The 16,739-nt window shown below is 36.0% G+C and overlaps 1 protein-coding gene across 2 annotated transcripts in view; it reads left to right on the top strand.

Annotated features, from left to right (window-relative positions):
• The window catches only part of SACM1L (SAC1 like phosphatidylinositide phosphatase), a 59,220-nt gene that overhangs the window by 15,630 nt on the left and 26,851 nt on the right, over positions 1-16,739 (top strand). Inside the window, exons 2-8 of one of the 2 annotated variants that reach the window (XM_032298035.1) lie at positions 1,763-1,860; positions 3,411-3,485; positions 4,735-4,862; positions 7,099-7,248; positions 10,945-11,004; positions 11,851-11,884; positions 16,558-16,659. In XM_032298035.1, the coding sequence (XP_032153926.1) occupies positions 1,763-1,860; positions 3,411-3,485; positions 4,735-4,862; positions 7,099-7,248; positions 10,945-11,004; positions 11,851-11,884; positions 16,558-16,659 (647 nt within the window). Of the gene's footprint in view, positions 1-1,762; positions 1,861-3,410; positions 3,486-4,734; positions 4,863-7,098; positions 7,249-10,944; positions 11,005-11,850; positions 11,885-16,557; positions 16,660-16,739 lie in introns of those variants that run through there. The other variant, XM_032298036.1, reaches the window with a different exon arrangement.

Genomic DNA, 16,739 nt, shown 5'->3' with positions numbered 1-16,739 from the left:
GATAAATTTTGACATTTATACCCATGAAACCATTGCCAGTATTATAATAGTGAATGTATCCATCACCCGGAAACGTTTCCTCATGGCTGTAATCCCTCCTTTTTCTCCCTTTCTGCACAAGTTAAACATATATATGCCATATGATCCAGCCGTTTCACTTTTAGGGAGTTAACCAAGATACAAGCTACATGAACATCCGCCTTAAGACTTTTTGCAAAAATGTTCCTAGAACCTTTTCATAGTAACCCCAAACCAGAAGTTACTCAAATAACCATCAACAAATGAATGGATGGACAAATGATGATATATCTATACAGTGGAATTCTATTCAGTAATAAAAAGAATGAACTGTTATATTTAGGTTGATTTGAAGATTGCTGTATTTGAAGCAGATTTGCTTTCTTTGTTGTACTGATTTTCTTTCACTTAGCATATCCCCCCAAATGAAGGAAAACTACCCTAATGTTTAGTTAGTTACAGATGAGCCGTAAGAGGTTGTAAATTATATTTGGATAATTAAGGATTGATTATTCCTCAGAGAACTTACAGTCAAAAATAGTCAATACAGTTTGTTTTGCTACAGGACATTTTTCTATAATACCAAATAGCTTATACACAATTGGTAAATAGAAAATGATGTCCATGATGGTTGTGTGGGTTTGAATAAGGTTTTTCATAGGCAAGTGGGAGTAGAATTAAAAAGGAAAGGAAAAAAACCCTCAGATTGGCTGCTGCACAGATAGAACAGATGGAAATTCTTTTAAGTCTTGTTTGTGAACAATAAAGATTAGTTTCTGGAAAAAGAAATAGTTCTTGGACTCAGCCTCCCTTCCCATCCTTACTCAGCTTCTGAAACGTCGTATCTTCCCCTGTGCCTACCTTCACAACAGTCTCAATCAGTGGCTTGGAGTTCCATCTACTTCAGTCTTTATCGTTTTAGTGCCTGCAAATTCAAACGCATTTTATTTTGTTAATATTTACTATATCCTGAGTTAGTCCCTGATCATGCTGAGTTGCTTGCCTCAACTATTTATCTCTTGAGAAACCAACTGTTAACTTTTGTTAGACTCTAATTACAAAGTTGCATAAATTTTAAGTAGTCTCTCTCAGCCCTATTTCTACGTCCTTTATTTTTTATTTTGCAGAATGAGAAGTTTTTTTCAGGAACATATATGTGGGTTTCTACAAAAAAAACCCACCCCACCTGAATATTAATTTATTTTTAAAAATTTCCTGGAAATATTTTATTTAAAATGCATTTCTTATTATTTTTAGCTGATACCTCTTGTTTACTATGTGTCAGATGTTCACAGTGCTTACCAAAGATTAGCTTATTTAATTCACATGATGCTGTGTGATGAATCTGGTATTATTGTTATTTTACAGTTAAGGGAATAAGAGGCTCAGAGAGGAGTAACTTGCCTAAGGTCACACAGTACTGGTAGTCTGGTTCTTTAGAGTGTTCCTACTGTGCTGCGTTGCCTTCTGTACCCCGTTGAATATTATAAACGAGGTTTGATTGTGATATTTTTGTATAAGTTAAATTGATGGTTTCATAGCAAATCAAAACCTTGTCAGCATCAAATATACAAGTGAAAAGAGTTGCCATGAACTCATAAGGACAGCAAACTTAACAGCTTCATCTGTTGGGAAGCTGAGAAAATGATGTCAAAGTTATACTCTGTAATTGTTATAATAAGTAGTTTTTTAGAAGTCTTCATTTCATTTGATTTAGTTATTTATGTTTTACATTTTTTCTTAGGCATATCACGCCTGAAAAATTTTATGTGGAAGCTTGTGATGATGGAGCAGATGATGTACTTATCATTGACCGTGTATCCACAGAGGTTACCCTTGCAGGTATTTTACAGACAGATTTAGAAGTTTGGGGAGAAAGATTTTATACATAAATTACAATAGTTAAAAAACATAAATCAGAGGTATGTCAATTTGTGGATCACTGAGTGCATTCCTATTAAAATTTTAATTCTTGCTACCTTATTTATAGGTTGGTGCAAAACTAATTGTGGTTTTTGCCATGAAAAGTAATGGCAAAAACCACAGTTACTTTTGCACCAACCTGTAATTTTTGTGCTTCAATTTTATGCTATCTCCTTCTTTGTGAAAAAGAGAGTTGATCTTGAAAATTTTAGATAGTATTTTACTGTCGACAGTAAGGATTTAAAAACATAATATTTATTTATTTTTTTCCCTTAGCTGTATTTTAACAGGATTGGTTTAGATAATTTAATAAATGAAAAATAAAATATATGTCACTGTCTAAAACTTGTAGGTGTTCTTAGGCAAATGATGTTTCTAAGTTTTATCTACCTATCCAGTTATATTTTGTTTTTACTTTTCTGGGATGCGGAAAACAAACATTTTTTCACTTGTGGGGAACAGCCTGACTTCTGAATAGATAAATATGAAATAACTTTGGTGACAAATTAATGTACCATGTGTTATAGTATTTGGAATTTCATATTTTGTTTGTTTAAAGATTCTAATTTACCTCCAGAGTTTTATATTTGTTTTCTTCTTAAAGTATAATATTTGAATAACCATAGAGTAGGCATTCAGTAAATAGCCTTTGAGTGGATAAAGTGAAATATGAAAATATGTTCTGTGGGTAATGGAGTGTAAGAAAATTATGGCTATAAAATTTCTGTGTTTTGATTGTGTGGTAATTCTGGTAGTACTACGTATAGTTCGTCTTTTATCAAATGGAAATAGAGCTCTGTTTTAGTATAATAATTTGACATTTCCTATTTGTCTGTTGCTTGGTGGCTGCTAGTTGCAAGATAGCTGATTGTTTTTAACCAGTGTTAGTATACTTCTCCTAAAGTTTAAATTATACTGCTTCTTTATACCATGTTGATATAACCTGGTGTCTTTCAAGAGCTTTAACGTGGGTATGTTTTCAGTTGTTCTTGATCTTTCAGTAACATTTTATTTGTAAGTTGAGATTGCAGACCCATTTGAATAGTCTGAAAAGTTAAAGGTCATGAATAGTTTGAATGTAAAGATAATGATGCCAAACAGTCATCAGTAAGACATACAATGAAGTACTTCCATGCAAAGTCAGTGTTGAGACTGACTTGCTGACAGTTTCTTAGCCAATTTCTTTTCATCATTGGGAATGCAGACTATGCCATTTCTAATAGGACGTTTTTTTTTCTTCCATTAGAGAACCTAACATATATTCTAGGAGTTATCACAGTTTCATTGCTGTTACTCTCCAGTTTATATAACTTACATCTCTATGAATAGTGCATTTAAGTTGAGGAATGCTGCTTTTCTTAGAACAAACCATGCAAATTGATTTAGTTGAAGTAACTATTGAAATCAGACTAAATTTCTGTTTCTGTTGGCAAGCTTTTTGTATGTGATTTTTCTTTCTTTCTTTTCAGTCAAGAAAGATGTTCCTCCTTCAGCTGTCACAAGACCAATATTTGGTATACTGGGCACAATCCATCTGGTGGCAGGTAAGAGAAAATAAGCTAAGATGGGCAAAGAAGGTAATTAAACAAGGTAGTTAAATTGACAATATTAGAGTGAGCATATGATGAATTAATACTTTCTATCATGTTTTAGGCAATAAATCTCTTGGTTAAGTATTTGTCATTAACTTATGAAAGAAATACTCCCCACATGGTAAAATTTATCAGCATGAGGTTCTATTACTTAAAAAAAGGTTTCGTATTTTGTTGTGTTTCAGTTAGAGTTGAAATCCTTAGCTAGATGTTTTTCACAAATTCCAAGAGTATGTAAACACAATTTTTAATGCATCAATGGACCAGGGTATTCTACACCTTCAGCCCTGTGCTAATAGGACATGGTGCATGTTAGTGGACATTCCTTGGTTCTGAGTTGTTAAGAAGGTGCTTTTTGTTTAGATTTAATTTCATTGAGCTTGTTTGAAGTTCCTGTTGTTTCAGGCATCATGCTAGATGCTGAGTTATAAAGGATGAAAGTCCATTTTGCCCCACAGTTGAGTCCAATGAGAGAGGCGTGTAAATAGTGAATTACTGCAGTACTGTGTGACAAGATCTAGGAGAGAGACATGTACATGGGAAAACTTCCAGAGAGGGCACTTGTGGGTAGAGTGTTGAACAGACCTGAAGAATTAATTGAGTAGGAAAGGGTTACTCTGTTTTATATATTTGTGGGGTGAGGAGGTGGCAAGGTCAGGATTGGTGTATTGTGCATAATGTTGTGATGACTCCTAGATTCCTGACCACTCATCCTTGTAATATTGCGGCAGCCAGTTGGGTATACTGCCCCAGCACATTTCTCTACCATTTAGAGTTACATGAAGAACACAGGAGTGGTGTAGAAGGTACATTGCCTTGTAGTGTCAGATCCCATGACTTGATGCTTTAAACTACCTGCTGGGAAGTGATTAGCAGAGGCCTATATGCCTTGGGGGTATTGAAAGAGAGAAGTATTTTCTTTCTCTGCTTTCCATTTACTATGACAAATCCTTTGATTATGAAAAGCATTTGCTTTTAGCTTTTTTGAGAAAAATGTGACCTTTCAGTAAGAATTTTTCTAAATAATATTCTGGTCTTCCTATTCATAAATTGTAAGGTTGCTTTAAAAATGGACCTTTTTTCTGAGTGGCACAATATAGTCTTATTCTACTAGTCTTTAAAGTTAAACAATAAGGACTCCAATTTCTACCTTTAGAGTTACTGTTTTTGTAATTATGTGTGTTTGGCGTGCTTTTTGCAGGTAATTATCTTATAGTCATTACCAAAAAGACAAAAGTAGGTGAATTTTTCAATCATGTAATCTGGAAAGCAACAGATTTTGATGTCCTTTCTTATAAGAAGACAATGTTGCACTTAACTGATATTCAGGTAAGAACTGGAAATTGTTACTAACTGCAAAGCCCAAAGCAGTAGCATGGGATGGGTAGAGGAGGACGACGGTATTGTGGAATACAGAGAATGCTATAATTATTTAAACAACCTGTAGAGCTCACTCTATCTACTTTTCTACCCAGGCATAAAAAAATATTTTTTAAATCATTCAGATAATTTTGTTGCTCTTGGTTTTTTTTTTTTTTTTTAAAAAGAGATTCAATTCTTAAATTATGAAATTTCATGTGGAGAGAAAAGGGAAAACAGAAAATGCACATGTGCTCAACACCAGATTTAACTCATATCCTCTTTATAAAGAAATAAAATATAAATACCTTTGAAGTTCTACTCCTCTTTAACTCATTCCCTTCTTTCCCAGAGAGGTTTTCTTTATTTTTACCACATGTGAATGTAAGCATGTATGTGTGTTTATGAAATGTGTATATACACTTTCAGGCAGTTTTCCTTTTGCACTGTTGCTGTATGCACAGATTTCAGTAACCATGGTTTAGTTAACACCAATCCCCAAACAACATGGCTTAAATTTCAGTTACTACAGTATATTAACTGAAGAATTAACCCACCAAAGATGAAGGTGCAAAGAAACAAAAAGCAACAACTTTGGAAGAGAAATTGAAATTGAACATAAATGGAGCATAGAAGAAGTAGCTGACCATGGGAACGCTGACACTATCACCATTCAAGGGACTGTAGGTATGCAGCCAGAGGTCTTAGTGCAGGTGAACTTATCAACGTTAATGATGGAGTGGCTGTGATGAAAAGGATGACAGTATCCCGGAGGAAGTGATGCCTGCAAAAACTTCCCATTAAAGGAAACCTTGGAGATATTTCACAACATTGAAAGGGCAAAGGATACAATGTCAGAAGTTGTTTTAGACTTAGGAAAATGTGTGACACTGCACCAGGGATAGAAGAGATATTCTGTATCTTAAGTTATATGACAAGAAGGCAAGCAGTGTTCAAGTCTCTTGATACATTTTTTTTTTCACAAAGAAATAAAATAGTTTTCATTCTTAGTGTTTCTAATGTTTTAAATTACAGTGTGCTAAATATTAGTTTTATAATTTATTCATTTCTTTACACTTATAATTTACTATATCTATAACTTACAAGTTAATATCTATAACTTACAACTATATAAGTTATATCTGTAACTTACAATAGAGTTTTTAATGTTTTAACAAAAAATTTTTAAAGGTCATGGAACAATCATAGTTTTTACAATTGACTGTTGATATGTATAAGAACATAATATATTTTCTATTTTATAATATACATATTTATATAAATATATATACTTTAGAATTTCTTTTTCATAATATGTATATCAAGAAATATATATCAATATATTTATTCTCTACTAGCCATATTTTAAAGAAATAAAAATGGCTGTATTCATTTACTAGACCAGTCATATTTACTTAGACAATTTCTTCTTGATTGTTGTACTTTGTTGTAAAGCTGTGTAGCTAATTCTAAAAACATGTCTGAGCACAAGTCAAAAATTTTGTATATGTAGATTTGTAACGTGGATTAACAAGTTAATCATTTGGTAATCATTAAACGTTTCTAAACATTAACGATTGTTTTTTAAAACAAGGATAAAGACAAATGTCAATCTTGGTATTCATTGGGAAAGCTAGTTAAAATGATTATCCAAAAATAAAGATAAATATTGCGTTTACTTGACTTTTTAATCTTTGTTTTAAATAAAAAGAATTCCATTTTACTTCTCATCCATCCCAAAGCAGGAAAGTTTCTTGAGAATGAGGATGATGTTAGTATCTTCTTATTTGCTATCTCTGTTTTTGGGCCCCTCTTAAATTTACGTGTTTTATTTGTCAGGGTAGCTATGCTAACTTTGCAGGGCTGTTGTGAGGATTAGAGAATCTTTGGAAAATATTTGGCACACAGTAGGTCATAATCAAAGGTGATGTTGTGTTAAAACCACTCTTCTGCCCTTTAGAATAAAATTTGTGAAGGGGAGGGGGTCCTACCTAATCAAGTTACCTAATAGTACCCTACAGTGTTTATTGAGTATCTATCTTCTGTGTGCCAGGAACTGTCCTATGTCCCAGGGAAATGGTGAACATCCCTCTTGCTGGCCCAGTTCTTATGCCAGTAGTCTTTAACGAGGCTGTGCTTAAAGGTTTGTATTTTTATTCCGATTCCTTTTCAGTTATGAGCTGTACTGATTTTTCTTTGTTTACAGTTACAAGATAATAAAACCTTCTTAGCAATGCTAAACCATGTCTTGAATGTGGATGGATTTTACTTTTCAACAACATATGATTTGACCCATACTTTGCAGCGGCTATCCAACACTAGTCCAGAATTCCAAGAAATGAGTCTGTTGGAAAGGGTAAGCTTAATCTTCAATTGTTTTTATTTTTAGGATTGTAAAAGGGACATGTCTCTATTTTATGCATAAAAATTCATATTGATTTTTCTCAGTCCTGGTTATATTAGAATCACGTATGAGGCTTTGAAAACATACCCTGTTTTAAATATACATTACAATCCCAGCATGAGAGTCCTGGAATCTGTATATGTATACAGCCAGAATTGAGACCCACTGCTGTAGATATTCAGAAGTCTTTATGTAAACACATTCATATGTTATTATAGGAAAATTTTCAGAATTTGTATTTCTGCATAAATATTATCAAGCTACCAAGTGCTAACTCTCAAATGTCAAATCTTCAAACTAGCATTGCATTAATTTGTAATTTCTTAAGTCTCAGTGTTCTACAGTGTGGCAGTTACATTAGCAGTACAATTAGGCTTACAAAATTCGTGTTCTAACAGTTGATATTTCTTCTGTAGCGATGGTTATTTATAATTTTTATAACTAAAAAAGTAACAAGTCACTAAGGACATGGAAAATGTCTGTTTAAGATTTTTTTATTTTGCTTTCTTTTTCTTTGAGACAGAATCTCGCTCTGTCACCCAGGCTGGAGTGCAGTGGCATGATCTCAGCTAATTACAACCTCTGCCTCCTGGGTTCAAGCGATTCTCATATCTCAGCCTCCTAAGTAGCTGCACTTACAGGCATGTGCTAACATCCTTGGCTAATTTATAGTATTTTTAGTAGAGATGTGGTTTTGCCATGTTGCCCAGACTGGTCTTGAACTTTTGGCCTCAACTGATCCGCCCACCTTATCCTCCCCAAGTGCTGGGATTATAGGCATGAGCACTGTGCCTGCCCAGTCTGCTTTTTTTTTTTTTTTTTTTTAATATATAATGAATATATCTTTAAAATTAGGTTGCAGATGGTCTCAACTTAAAGTTTCTTTTGTTGAGGACCCTGGATAATTGCTGCCTTAATTTATTTTGGCATACCTTAGATGTTTAATGAGAAGACAGAATTTAAAAGGTCGCTGCGTGATACCTATTAGATTGGACAATATGAAGTTGCTGGTAATTGACCATTTTTGACCAATAATAATGGGTAATTTCAAGTAGTTGAATTTAGGTAATTAGTAATTTAGTTGACTTTTTTTTTTTTTTTTTTGGGTAAGATTTTACACTCTAGTAAAATTGCATGTAGGCTTAGATGGAAGTTTAGGTGCAGGCTAAGCCGTCAAGAAACTTGGCTTTTAACTACAAAGAGACCGTTGCTTTTAAAAGCAGTTTTTACATTCTCCGTTTGTTTATGAAACATCTCTACAATGTCAGCCCTGTACCAGGTACTATATTAGCCTCTGGGGACCCAGAATGAGACTGTGGAACCTGTCTTGTGGGAGCCTACAGTCTGCTGGGGAAGCAATAGTCAGAGAATGGTTGCTGTAATTGAGATCATGTACCAAAGTGAGGTGGGATCCTGAAGGAATGAGGGTCTTTGCCTGGGGGTGTCAGGGACAACTTTATAAAGAAAGGTAGCTACAGAGGACAGTAACTTGACACAGGAAGGTTTTGAGCTGAGACTTGAAGATTTGTTGGTCAGGTGACCGTGGGCCAGGGAGGGTCCCAGGCAGAGGTGGTGGCAGAGGCTAAGCTGAAGAAAAAGCCATCTCATCTGTTGGGATGAGATGGGAATTCTTTGTCAGCTAATCAGAAAGTTAGTTAGCCAGGTGTCGTGGCTCATACCTGTAATCTCAACACTTTGCATGGCTGAGGCAGAAGGATTGCTTGAGTCCGAGAGTTCGAGACCAGCCTGGGCAACATAGGGAGACCACATCTCTACAAAAAATTAAAAATTAATCAGATGTGGTGGCATGCACCTGTAATCCCAGCTACTTGGAAGGCTGAGGTGGGAGGATCACTTGAGATAGAGGCTGCAGTAAGCTGTCATCACCCCTCTGCACTCCAGCCTGGGCAACAGCAAGACTCTGCCTAAAAAAAAAAGTTAACCTAGGGAATCATAAAAGTGATAAATGGAACATGTATACCTAAACATTTTAACTTAAAACATAAAATTTTACGTTGGTCAATGTTTTTATATACAGCTATAGGATTTTCTTTGTTTTTGGTTCCTCGATTCTGAATTGTCTTCCTTGTGTAAATTAACATCCATAAGGCTTTCCCTTTTGGGCCACTTTAAAGATTTTGACACTTAAGGAAAAATCTGTGTGCAGAATTCTGTAGATTCTTATATTTTTTTAGTTGCCACTCCCACTCCGAATTCAACAGCAGTTTTGTTTTAGCAACTTGCCACTTATCAAGTTAGATTCCAAATTATTTAACTTCATAGAAACAGCAGTCTGTTTTTCGTCTTATTTCATTGGTTTATAAAATATTTAGTTAAACTCTATAATGATGAATAATAAGAATGACTGGCACAAACCACTCAGAAACATACACTTGAATCTCAGGAAGTGAGATTCAGCTGGTTGTGGCCAAGTGCAAAAGCCATTCCCTGTGACTTTTACAGTTGAAGGTGTGGGGTGGTTCAATTGGTATACTTCATAAATAGAATTGATTATCTACTGAGTAGAGTCAATTATTTTGTTTTTTCTTTTCTGAGACAGTCTTGCTCTGTCACCCAGTCTAAAATGCAGTGGCGCAATCTTGGCTCACTGTAACCTCTGCTTCCCAGGTTCAAGCGATTCCCCTGTCTCAGTCTCCCAAGTAGCTGAGACTACAGGTGTGCACTACCATGTCTGGCTAATTTTTTGTCTTTTAGTAGAGACGGGGTTTCACCATGTTGGCCAGGATGGTCTTGATCTCCTGACCTCGTGATCTGCCTGCCTCGGTCTCCCAAAGTGCTAGGATTACAGGTGTGAGCCACTGCGCCTGGCCTCAAGTGATTCTTGTGCCTTAGCCTCCCCAAGTAACTGGGATGACAGACACGTGCCGACACGTGCCACCACGCCCAACTAATTTTTGTACTTTTAGTAGAGACCGAGTTTTGCCATTTTGGCCTTGCTGGTCTTGAACTCCTAAGTCTCAATGTGATTCGCCTGCCTTGGCCTTTCAAAGTGCTAGGATTACAGGCGTGAGCCACCACCCCTGGCCCTAAGTAGAGTTGATCAAATATAGATTGTTGAGGGAGTTTCTTCTGTATGTATAAAAGTCAGAGTGGCCAGAGATGAGATCAGAGAGTTAATTAGGGGTTTCCAAATCCTGGGACTGATTAGGCCATGCAGAGATTTGGTTCTTTAGATGACAGTCATTGAAGAATTTTGAGCAGATAGGAGACAGGACATGTTAGAGAACTCCTACTGGCAGTGTTGCAGACAAATGGGTAGAGAGGGCTAACACCTAAACTGGAGGCAAGGGAGGCTGTTTTAGTAGTTAGGTTAGAGTCAAATGTTGGTCAAGGATGGTAGGAATAGAAATGTAAAAAAGATGGATTTTGAAGGAGGGCCAGTACTTGACAATTAATTAAGTGGAAGGGAAAGAAATACCCTAAGACATCTCCCAGATTTCTGTCTGGCCTGAGACAATGAGGCAGGAATGCCCACAGGAGGTACAGCTTTGAGGGGGAGATGTATTTTGTTTGAGGCCTGTCAAACCTGCTTCTAACCATCAGATGGAGACATTGATTGGTAGTTTTCTTTCTGTAGAAAACAAGCTTGGCAGGAGATATTGTAGTAAATTTTAAAACTTCTCTCAGGCAGATCAGCGGTTTGTATGGAACGGTCATCTTCTAAGAGAACTTTCTGCACAGCCAGAGGTAATGTATGCTAAATAAAATCTGCCTAATTTTTACAGTCCAAGGTTTAATTCAATGTATGTTATAAAATGACTTCCTAATCACCAAGGGTTTTGAGAAACAATTCTAATTTAACTCTGTTTATAACTTATAAACTTTGATCAGATCTTCCCTGTCACATCATTCTAGGTTGAAGCCTAATTATTTTACTCTGATCTTCTGTAGAAGCCTTAAGTAAAAACACACAGCTTTATCTAACTAAGAGAGGTACAGTGGGTCTTGGAACATGAATAATGGAGAAATGAGGGGCCAGGGTCAAGTTCCCTGGCCAAGGGGAGAACTCTGTTGTTGTCTTCCTTTGGGGATAAGACTCCCTTCAGTTACCCAGGAGACATATGCACAGGCATCACCTTTTTCTGTCCTTTGTCTACACATGAGAGGTATAAACAGGGAGGCCCAGCTAGGAAAACATGATATATTATTGAATCCAGGTAAATAGATGTGTCTAATTGCTTTATTTCTTGTCATTTGCTATGCTTTTTTTGGAAAAGTAGTTTGAGCTGCAAACAATTAGCATGGGATATCTTTTCCCTGGAGGAGTGAAGTTGTTGTAGGCAAAGACTGAAAAGGAGGTAAACATTCTGTAACTTCATGTAGCTTTATTAGTGTTCCAAAATCTTTGAATTTTCAAGCTCAAATGATTGTAATGCATACTTAATGTTACATTAGAGAATTTTTTAAAAAATTATATTACCCATACGTTTACTACTTTATGTTTGTATATTACTTTCCTTTATGTAAATATTTTTATATAATGCCTATTTATTTTTAAAGTATATTTATTCTAAATATATATCTTCATTTCAGGTTCATCGGTTTGCACTTCCAGTGTTACATGGCTGTATCCTTACATGATATTATTCTTTAGTTTCTAGATCCCTTTATTTAAATTTTATTATGAGGCAGATTTAGAGATAGTCTCAAATATTCCAAAGGATGAGTATTTCAGAATTAATAGAAATTGCTGTTGATAAGAAGATTAAACTCATTGCCATTTAGTTTTTTTAAGAATGAACCTTTCAGACTATGTGATTCTCTCTCTGTTCAAGGTTTCTGGAGCTGTTTGTTTAAATAGAAGGAATATGTATACTGTATTTTGCTTTTATTTGATGTTATCTTGTCTCAGTAAATTACACATAAGTAGTTTGGACCTGGCTGTTGAAAACTTTCCTTAGTATATAATTAAAAAATTTAGATTTAGGCCAGGCACGGTGGCTTATACCTCTAGTCCCAGTTACTCAGGAGGCTGAGGTGGGAGGATAACTTGAGCCCAGGAGTTTGAGGCTGCAGTGAGCTATGACGGCACCACTACACTCCAGTCTAGGCGACAGGGTCAAAAAAAGTGAGACTCAGACACTGGTGTGGGTAACAACTTGAAGAGGAGAATTACCATTAAAAATTTTATTTGTCATTTGTAGTAGTGACAGATAGATGAGAAAGGTGGAGTACGAAGAATAATGCCTAGGGATGAAATCAGAGTACAGATACAAAATAAGTATTGATTATCTAATGGTAGGTTCATTTTAAAAAACAAATCTGTATCATAGACATCATCATAAAAGTAAGGCAGCCAAGTGAGCTGGCTCTTAAAGAATAAGCACAATATATGCTGATGAGTGCCTATCTAGTTATGTGCCACATACTGACACTTTAGTACGTGACAGGCCACATGTATGATGGTGGTCCTATAAGATTATAATACCATATTTGTACTGTACCTTTTCTATGTTTAGCTATATTGAGATACACAAATACCATTGTGTTACAATTGCCTACAATATTTAGTGTAGTAACATGCCCTACAGGTTTGTAGCTAAGGAGCAATGGGCTATATACCATGTAGCCTAGGTTTGTAGTAGGCTGTGCCATCTAGGTTTGTGTAAGTACGCTATAATGTATAAGATTACATTACGATCCATTTCTCAGAATGTACCCCTGTTAAGTGATGCATGACTAATCAGGATTCTGCCCTGAAGAACATGGTGATGACATCTTTCTATCACGTACACCTAAGAAGCTTGTCAATATAAGTCTGTTGTTTATTTGTTCATTTTGTCAGTATGATTTCACTAAATTATTACACTTGTTATACTTAAAGAAAACCCAAAAAGTAATGGAGGAAACGTGTTCCACAGTTGTGGGGGAATAAAAATTAGAAAATTTCAGGATAAAAGCTTATTTGTTTTTGCTTCCCCATCCTTCACTCTGAGCTTTCCAAGTTCTCCTAAGGCTAAAATGAGAATAAATGTGCTTATTATTTAGTGCCTTAAGTGATTTGGGCCAACTGTGGTGTTTTTTGTTTGTTTTTCAAAATGAGACTGTGAATGGACAAATAATACTGAGATTATAGAACCTTTTTTTTCTCGGCAATTTTAGAAACTTCTTACTCATTTACCTTTAAATTGAAAGCTTTAAATGAGCTTTTCTTTCATGTAGTTTGTTGACTAGAAGTAGTCATATGTTTCACACACATACAGAGACATTAATAAGTTAAATGACCCCAAGGCAGAAACATGACTGGAATAGAGAGTGGACAGGGAGAGGCGGGAGCTTGTTCAGAGAAGTAGCTCAGCCCAGATGACTCAGGGCCTTATAAGCCATGGGAAGGACTGTGACTTTTACTTTAAATGTGGTAGGGCCAGGCCTAGTGGCTCATCCCTGTAATCTCAGTGCCTTGGAAGGCTGAGGCAGGAGGATCATTTGAGGCCAGGAGTTTAGGACCAACCTGGAGAACATAGTAAGACCCTGTCTATACAAAAAATCTTTAAAAATTAAAACCTAGGCATGGTGGCATGTGCCTGTAGTCCCACCTACTCAGGAGGCTCACTTGACCCCATTTTGAAGCTGTAGTGAGCTATGATCGCAACACTGTACTCTAGCCTGGGTGACGGAGCAAGACCTTGACTCAAAAGATTTTGAAGAAGGGGAAAATTGGTGAAGGTGCATGCTAGAGTGATGTCCAAGAATGTGTGAGGGGGGTGGGAATTAGTGCACAGGTAGATGGCCTGGTCTGCTCACCTGCCACTATAGAAGAGAAGCAAATAGATGGTTGTGGATGCTGGTGGGTATGTAAATGTGATGGGAGCCTGTGGGAGGCTTTTATTTTACAGTGACATAGAAAGTAACTTAATGGGCTGTGCGTGTGATGAGGGAGGAATGTTACAGGTTGAGAGGAGTATGTGAAATGGGCATCCTGGAGAGAAGGTGTGGATGGCCCTGGGAGTAACTCATTGATGAAAGACTAGAAGTAAATACACTCCCATTTTAAAAGTTAACCTCATGCTGAGGGGATTCAGTTTTTATTTTACTCTTGTTCCTTCCATGCTTTCTGGATTCTCTAAAGTGTGTACATATGCACACTTTCTTGCAGTCAGAGGAACAGGATTCATAAAGCAGTCAGTCATTTTCTCTGCTAGATTTGGGCTCTAGCATAGGCTTATCTGTCCCACTCATCTTTGTGCCCTGGCTCAAGATAGATAATTTGGGTGAGTAAGGGACTAAATAGTTACTCCTGGGTGAGAACACAGTTGGATAGAATAGGGAAGGGGCAGATGAATAGATTCAGAGTTTTGGTACTGTTTTGAAGTTGGATGGTAGGTTCACAAATATTTATTGTATTATGTTGTTACGCTTTATAATGGATGCACAGTAAGAAAAAGTGTTACATATGTAAAATACCACAACCAAACCAAAACAAATGTGGAGGGAGAAAAAGTAAGGCCATTGAAACAATAAGACGCGTCTTTCTGTCATGCCCCCCTACTCCCCCATCAGTGTGGCAGACATTAAAAAGCAGACAGTAAATGAGCTGAGCATGGTGGCACGTGCCTTGTAGGCCCAGCTGCCTGGGAGGCCAAGGCGGTAGGATGGCTTGGGCCCAGGAGTTTGAGGCTGCAGTGAGCCATGATGGTGCCACTGCACTCCAGCCTGAGTAACACAGCAAGAGCCTCTCTCTCTAAATAAATAAATAATTTGTTTTTAAAGCAGACAATATCAAGTTTTGGTAAAGGTGAGAAGCCAGAGTAACTCTTGAAACAATGCGGAATTTCCTGATAAGACCACATGAAGAATATACTCTGTAAGCCAGCAGTACTGCTCCTTAGAGCTACTTCTGCTTATTCTGTACAAAGATGTTTGTTGCAACACTGTTTATAATAGTAAAGCTGGAATGGACATTAGAATGGATAAGTAACTGTAATCATATAGTGGAATGTTATACAGCCATAGCAGCAGCAAATGAACCTCATGAATATGATGATGAGAAAATAAAACTGAAAGAATACATACAGTTTAATTCCTGTTACCTAAAAAAAAAAAAAGGTTCAAAGCTTTTCAGACCAAATGAGTTGTTTAGTGGCAAAACTAGAAAGACAAGGGAATGATGAGCTGAGTGGATAGTAGTTATTGTTAGAGGGGAGTAAGGGAGCCACATGGAGAGGTGCTTCAGACATGCTGGTGGCTACAAAGGGGTATGTGTCTGTGTAATTTTTAAAACTATGATAAATATATTTAATATGCAGTTTGTCTTTTTAATCATTTTTAGACGTGCATTTCAATGAGTGGCATTAATTTCTTTCACAGTGTAGTATAACCAGCATCATGTTTCCATCACTCCAGTAAGAAATTCTTGCCCATTTAGTTACCAACTCCGCATACTAAATGGGTATTTAACTGTTGTAAATAGTTGCATACATTATACTTTACCTTTATTGTATTTCATAGTAAAAACATTTAATATAAGAGGTATGTCAGTTCCAAAGGCTTTTGCAGCCCTTTACTCTGGGAATGAAGTGGAGAGATCAGCCTTTAGAATTTCTAGGTATGTGACTGTTTCTGTTACTGAATGGTATAGGAAGTGTCATATAGCATATACTATTATCAGTAGTAAGGGAAATAACTTTATATTAAGAAAATCTTTTGGGGACATACAGTCTTTTATATTGAGGTTCACCTTTTCTATTTCAAGGAAAAGATGGAGTGAAAATTTTCATTTCTAGATAACCTTTGTTTAACTCACTTTGATCTGTGAACCTTCGTATGCTTACCAGCTGTTATGGCTGATTTGTAATTATGTTTCGTGTATTTCAGGGTTTTTTTTTTTTCCTTAACTGCAGTAGCCTAGCCTCCCCCCCATTTTTTGTTTCTTATTTGAAAGTTAATCTATTTTAAATTTATGTTCTCCATTCAAAGTAGGTTTTTCAATGATGTGATTAATACTTAATTCTTTGCTTTTAGAAAGTGATTGAGGATATCAGGAAAAAAGAAGCATATTATTTAAATAGAAACACCATAGTGAACTTCTTAAACATACTACTTATAGGGTTATTAACTTGACAGAACTTCACAATTGAAGATTATAGTACTAAGGACTCGTGAATATTCATGAAGATTTGTATACTCTGTCATTTTTTTCTCTTAAAGACCATTCTTACTAGGGTAGACAGATTCAGACTGAATCTAGAAACAATGCATATGATTTCTATTATATGTTATATTTTTCTTAATGTGATTAAGTTATTGCCATGCATTCATGTTCTATTAATGGAAAATACTTTGATTGGATTCTCATCTCGAGGAGGAGCTGTTTCAGAGCTGGTGTACGCTATTATGTAAGAGGTGAGATTAATTTTATCAGCATGGATCATATCTGTAACTAATGTTTTGTCTTTTTTTTTTTTTTTTTTTTTTTTTTTTTG

Source organism: Sapajus apella, unplaced genomic scaffold (genome assembly GCF_009761245.1).
Source record: "Sapajus apella isolate SASKATOON/1434 unplaced genomic scaffold, GSC_monkey_1.0 scaffold38, whole genome shotgun sequence".
NCBI lineage: Eukaryota > Metazoa > Chordata > Mammalia > Primates > Cebidae > Sapajus > Sapajus apella.
This window is presented reverse-complemented; position numbering and strand designations above follow the sequence as displayed.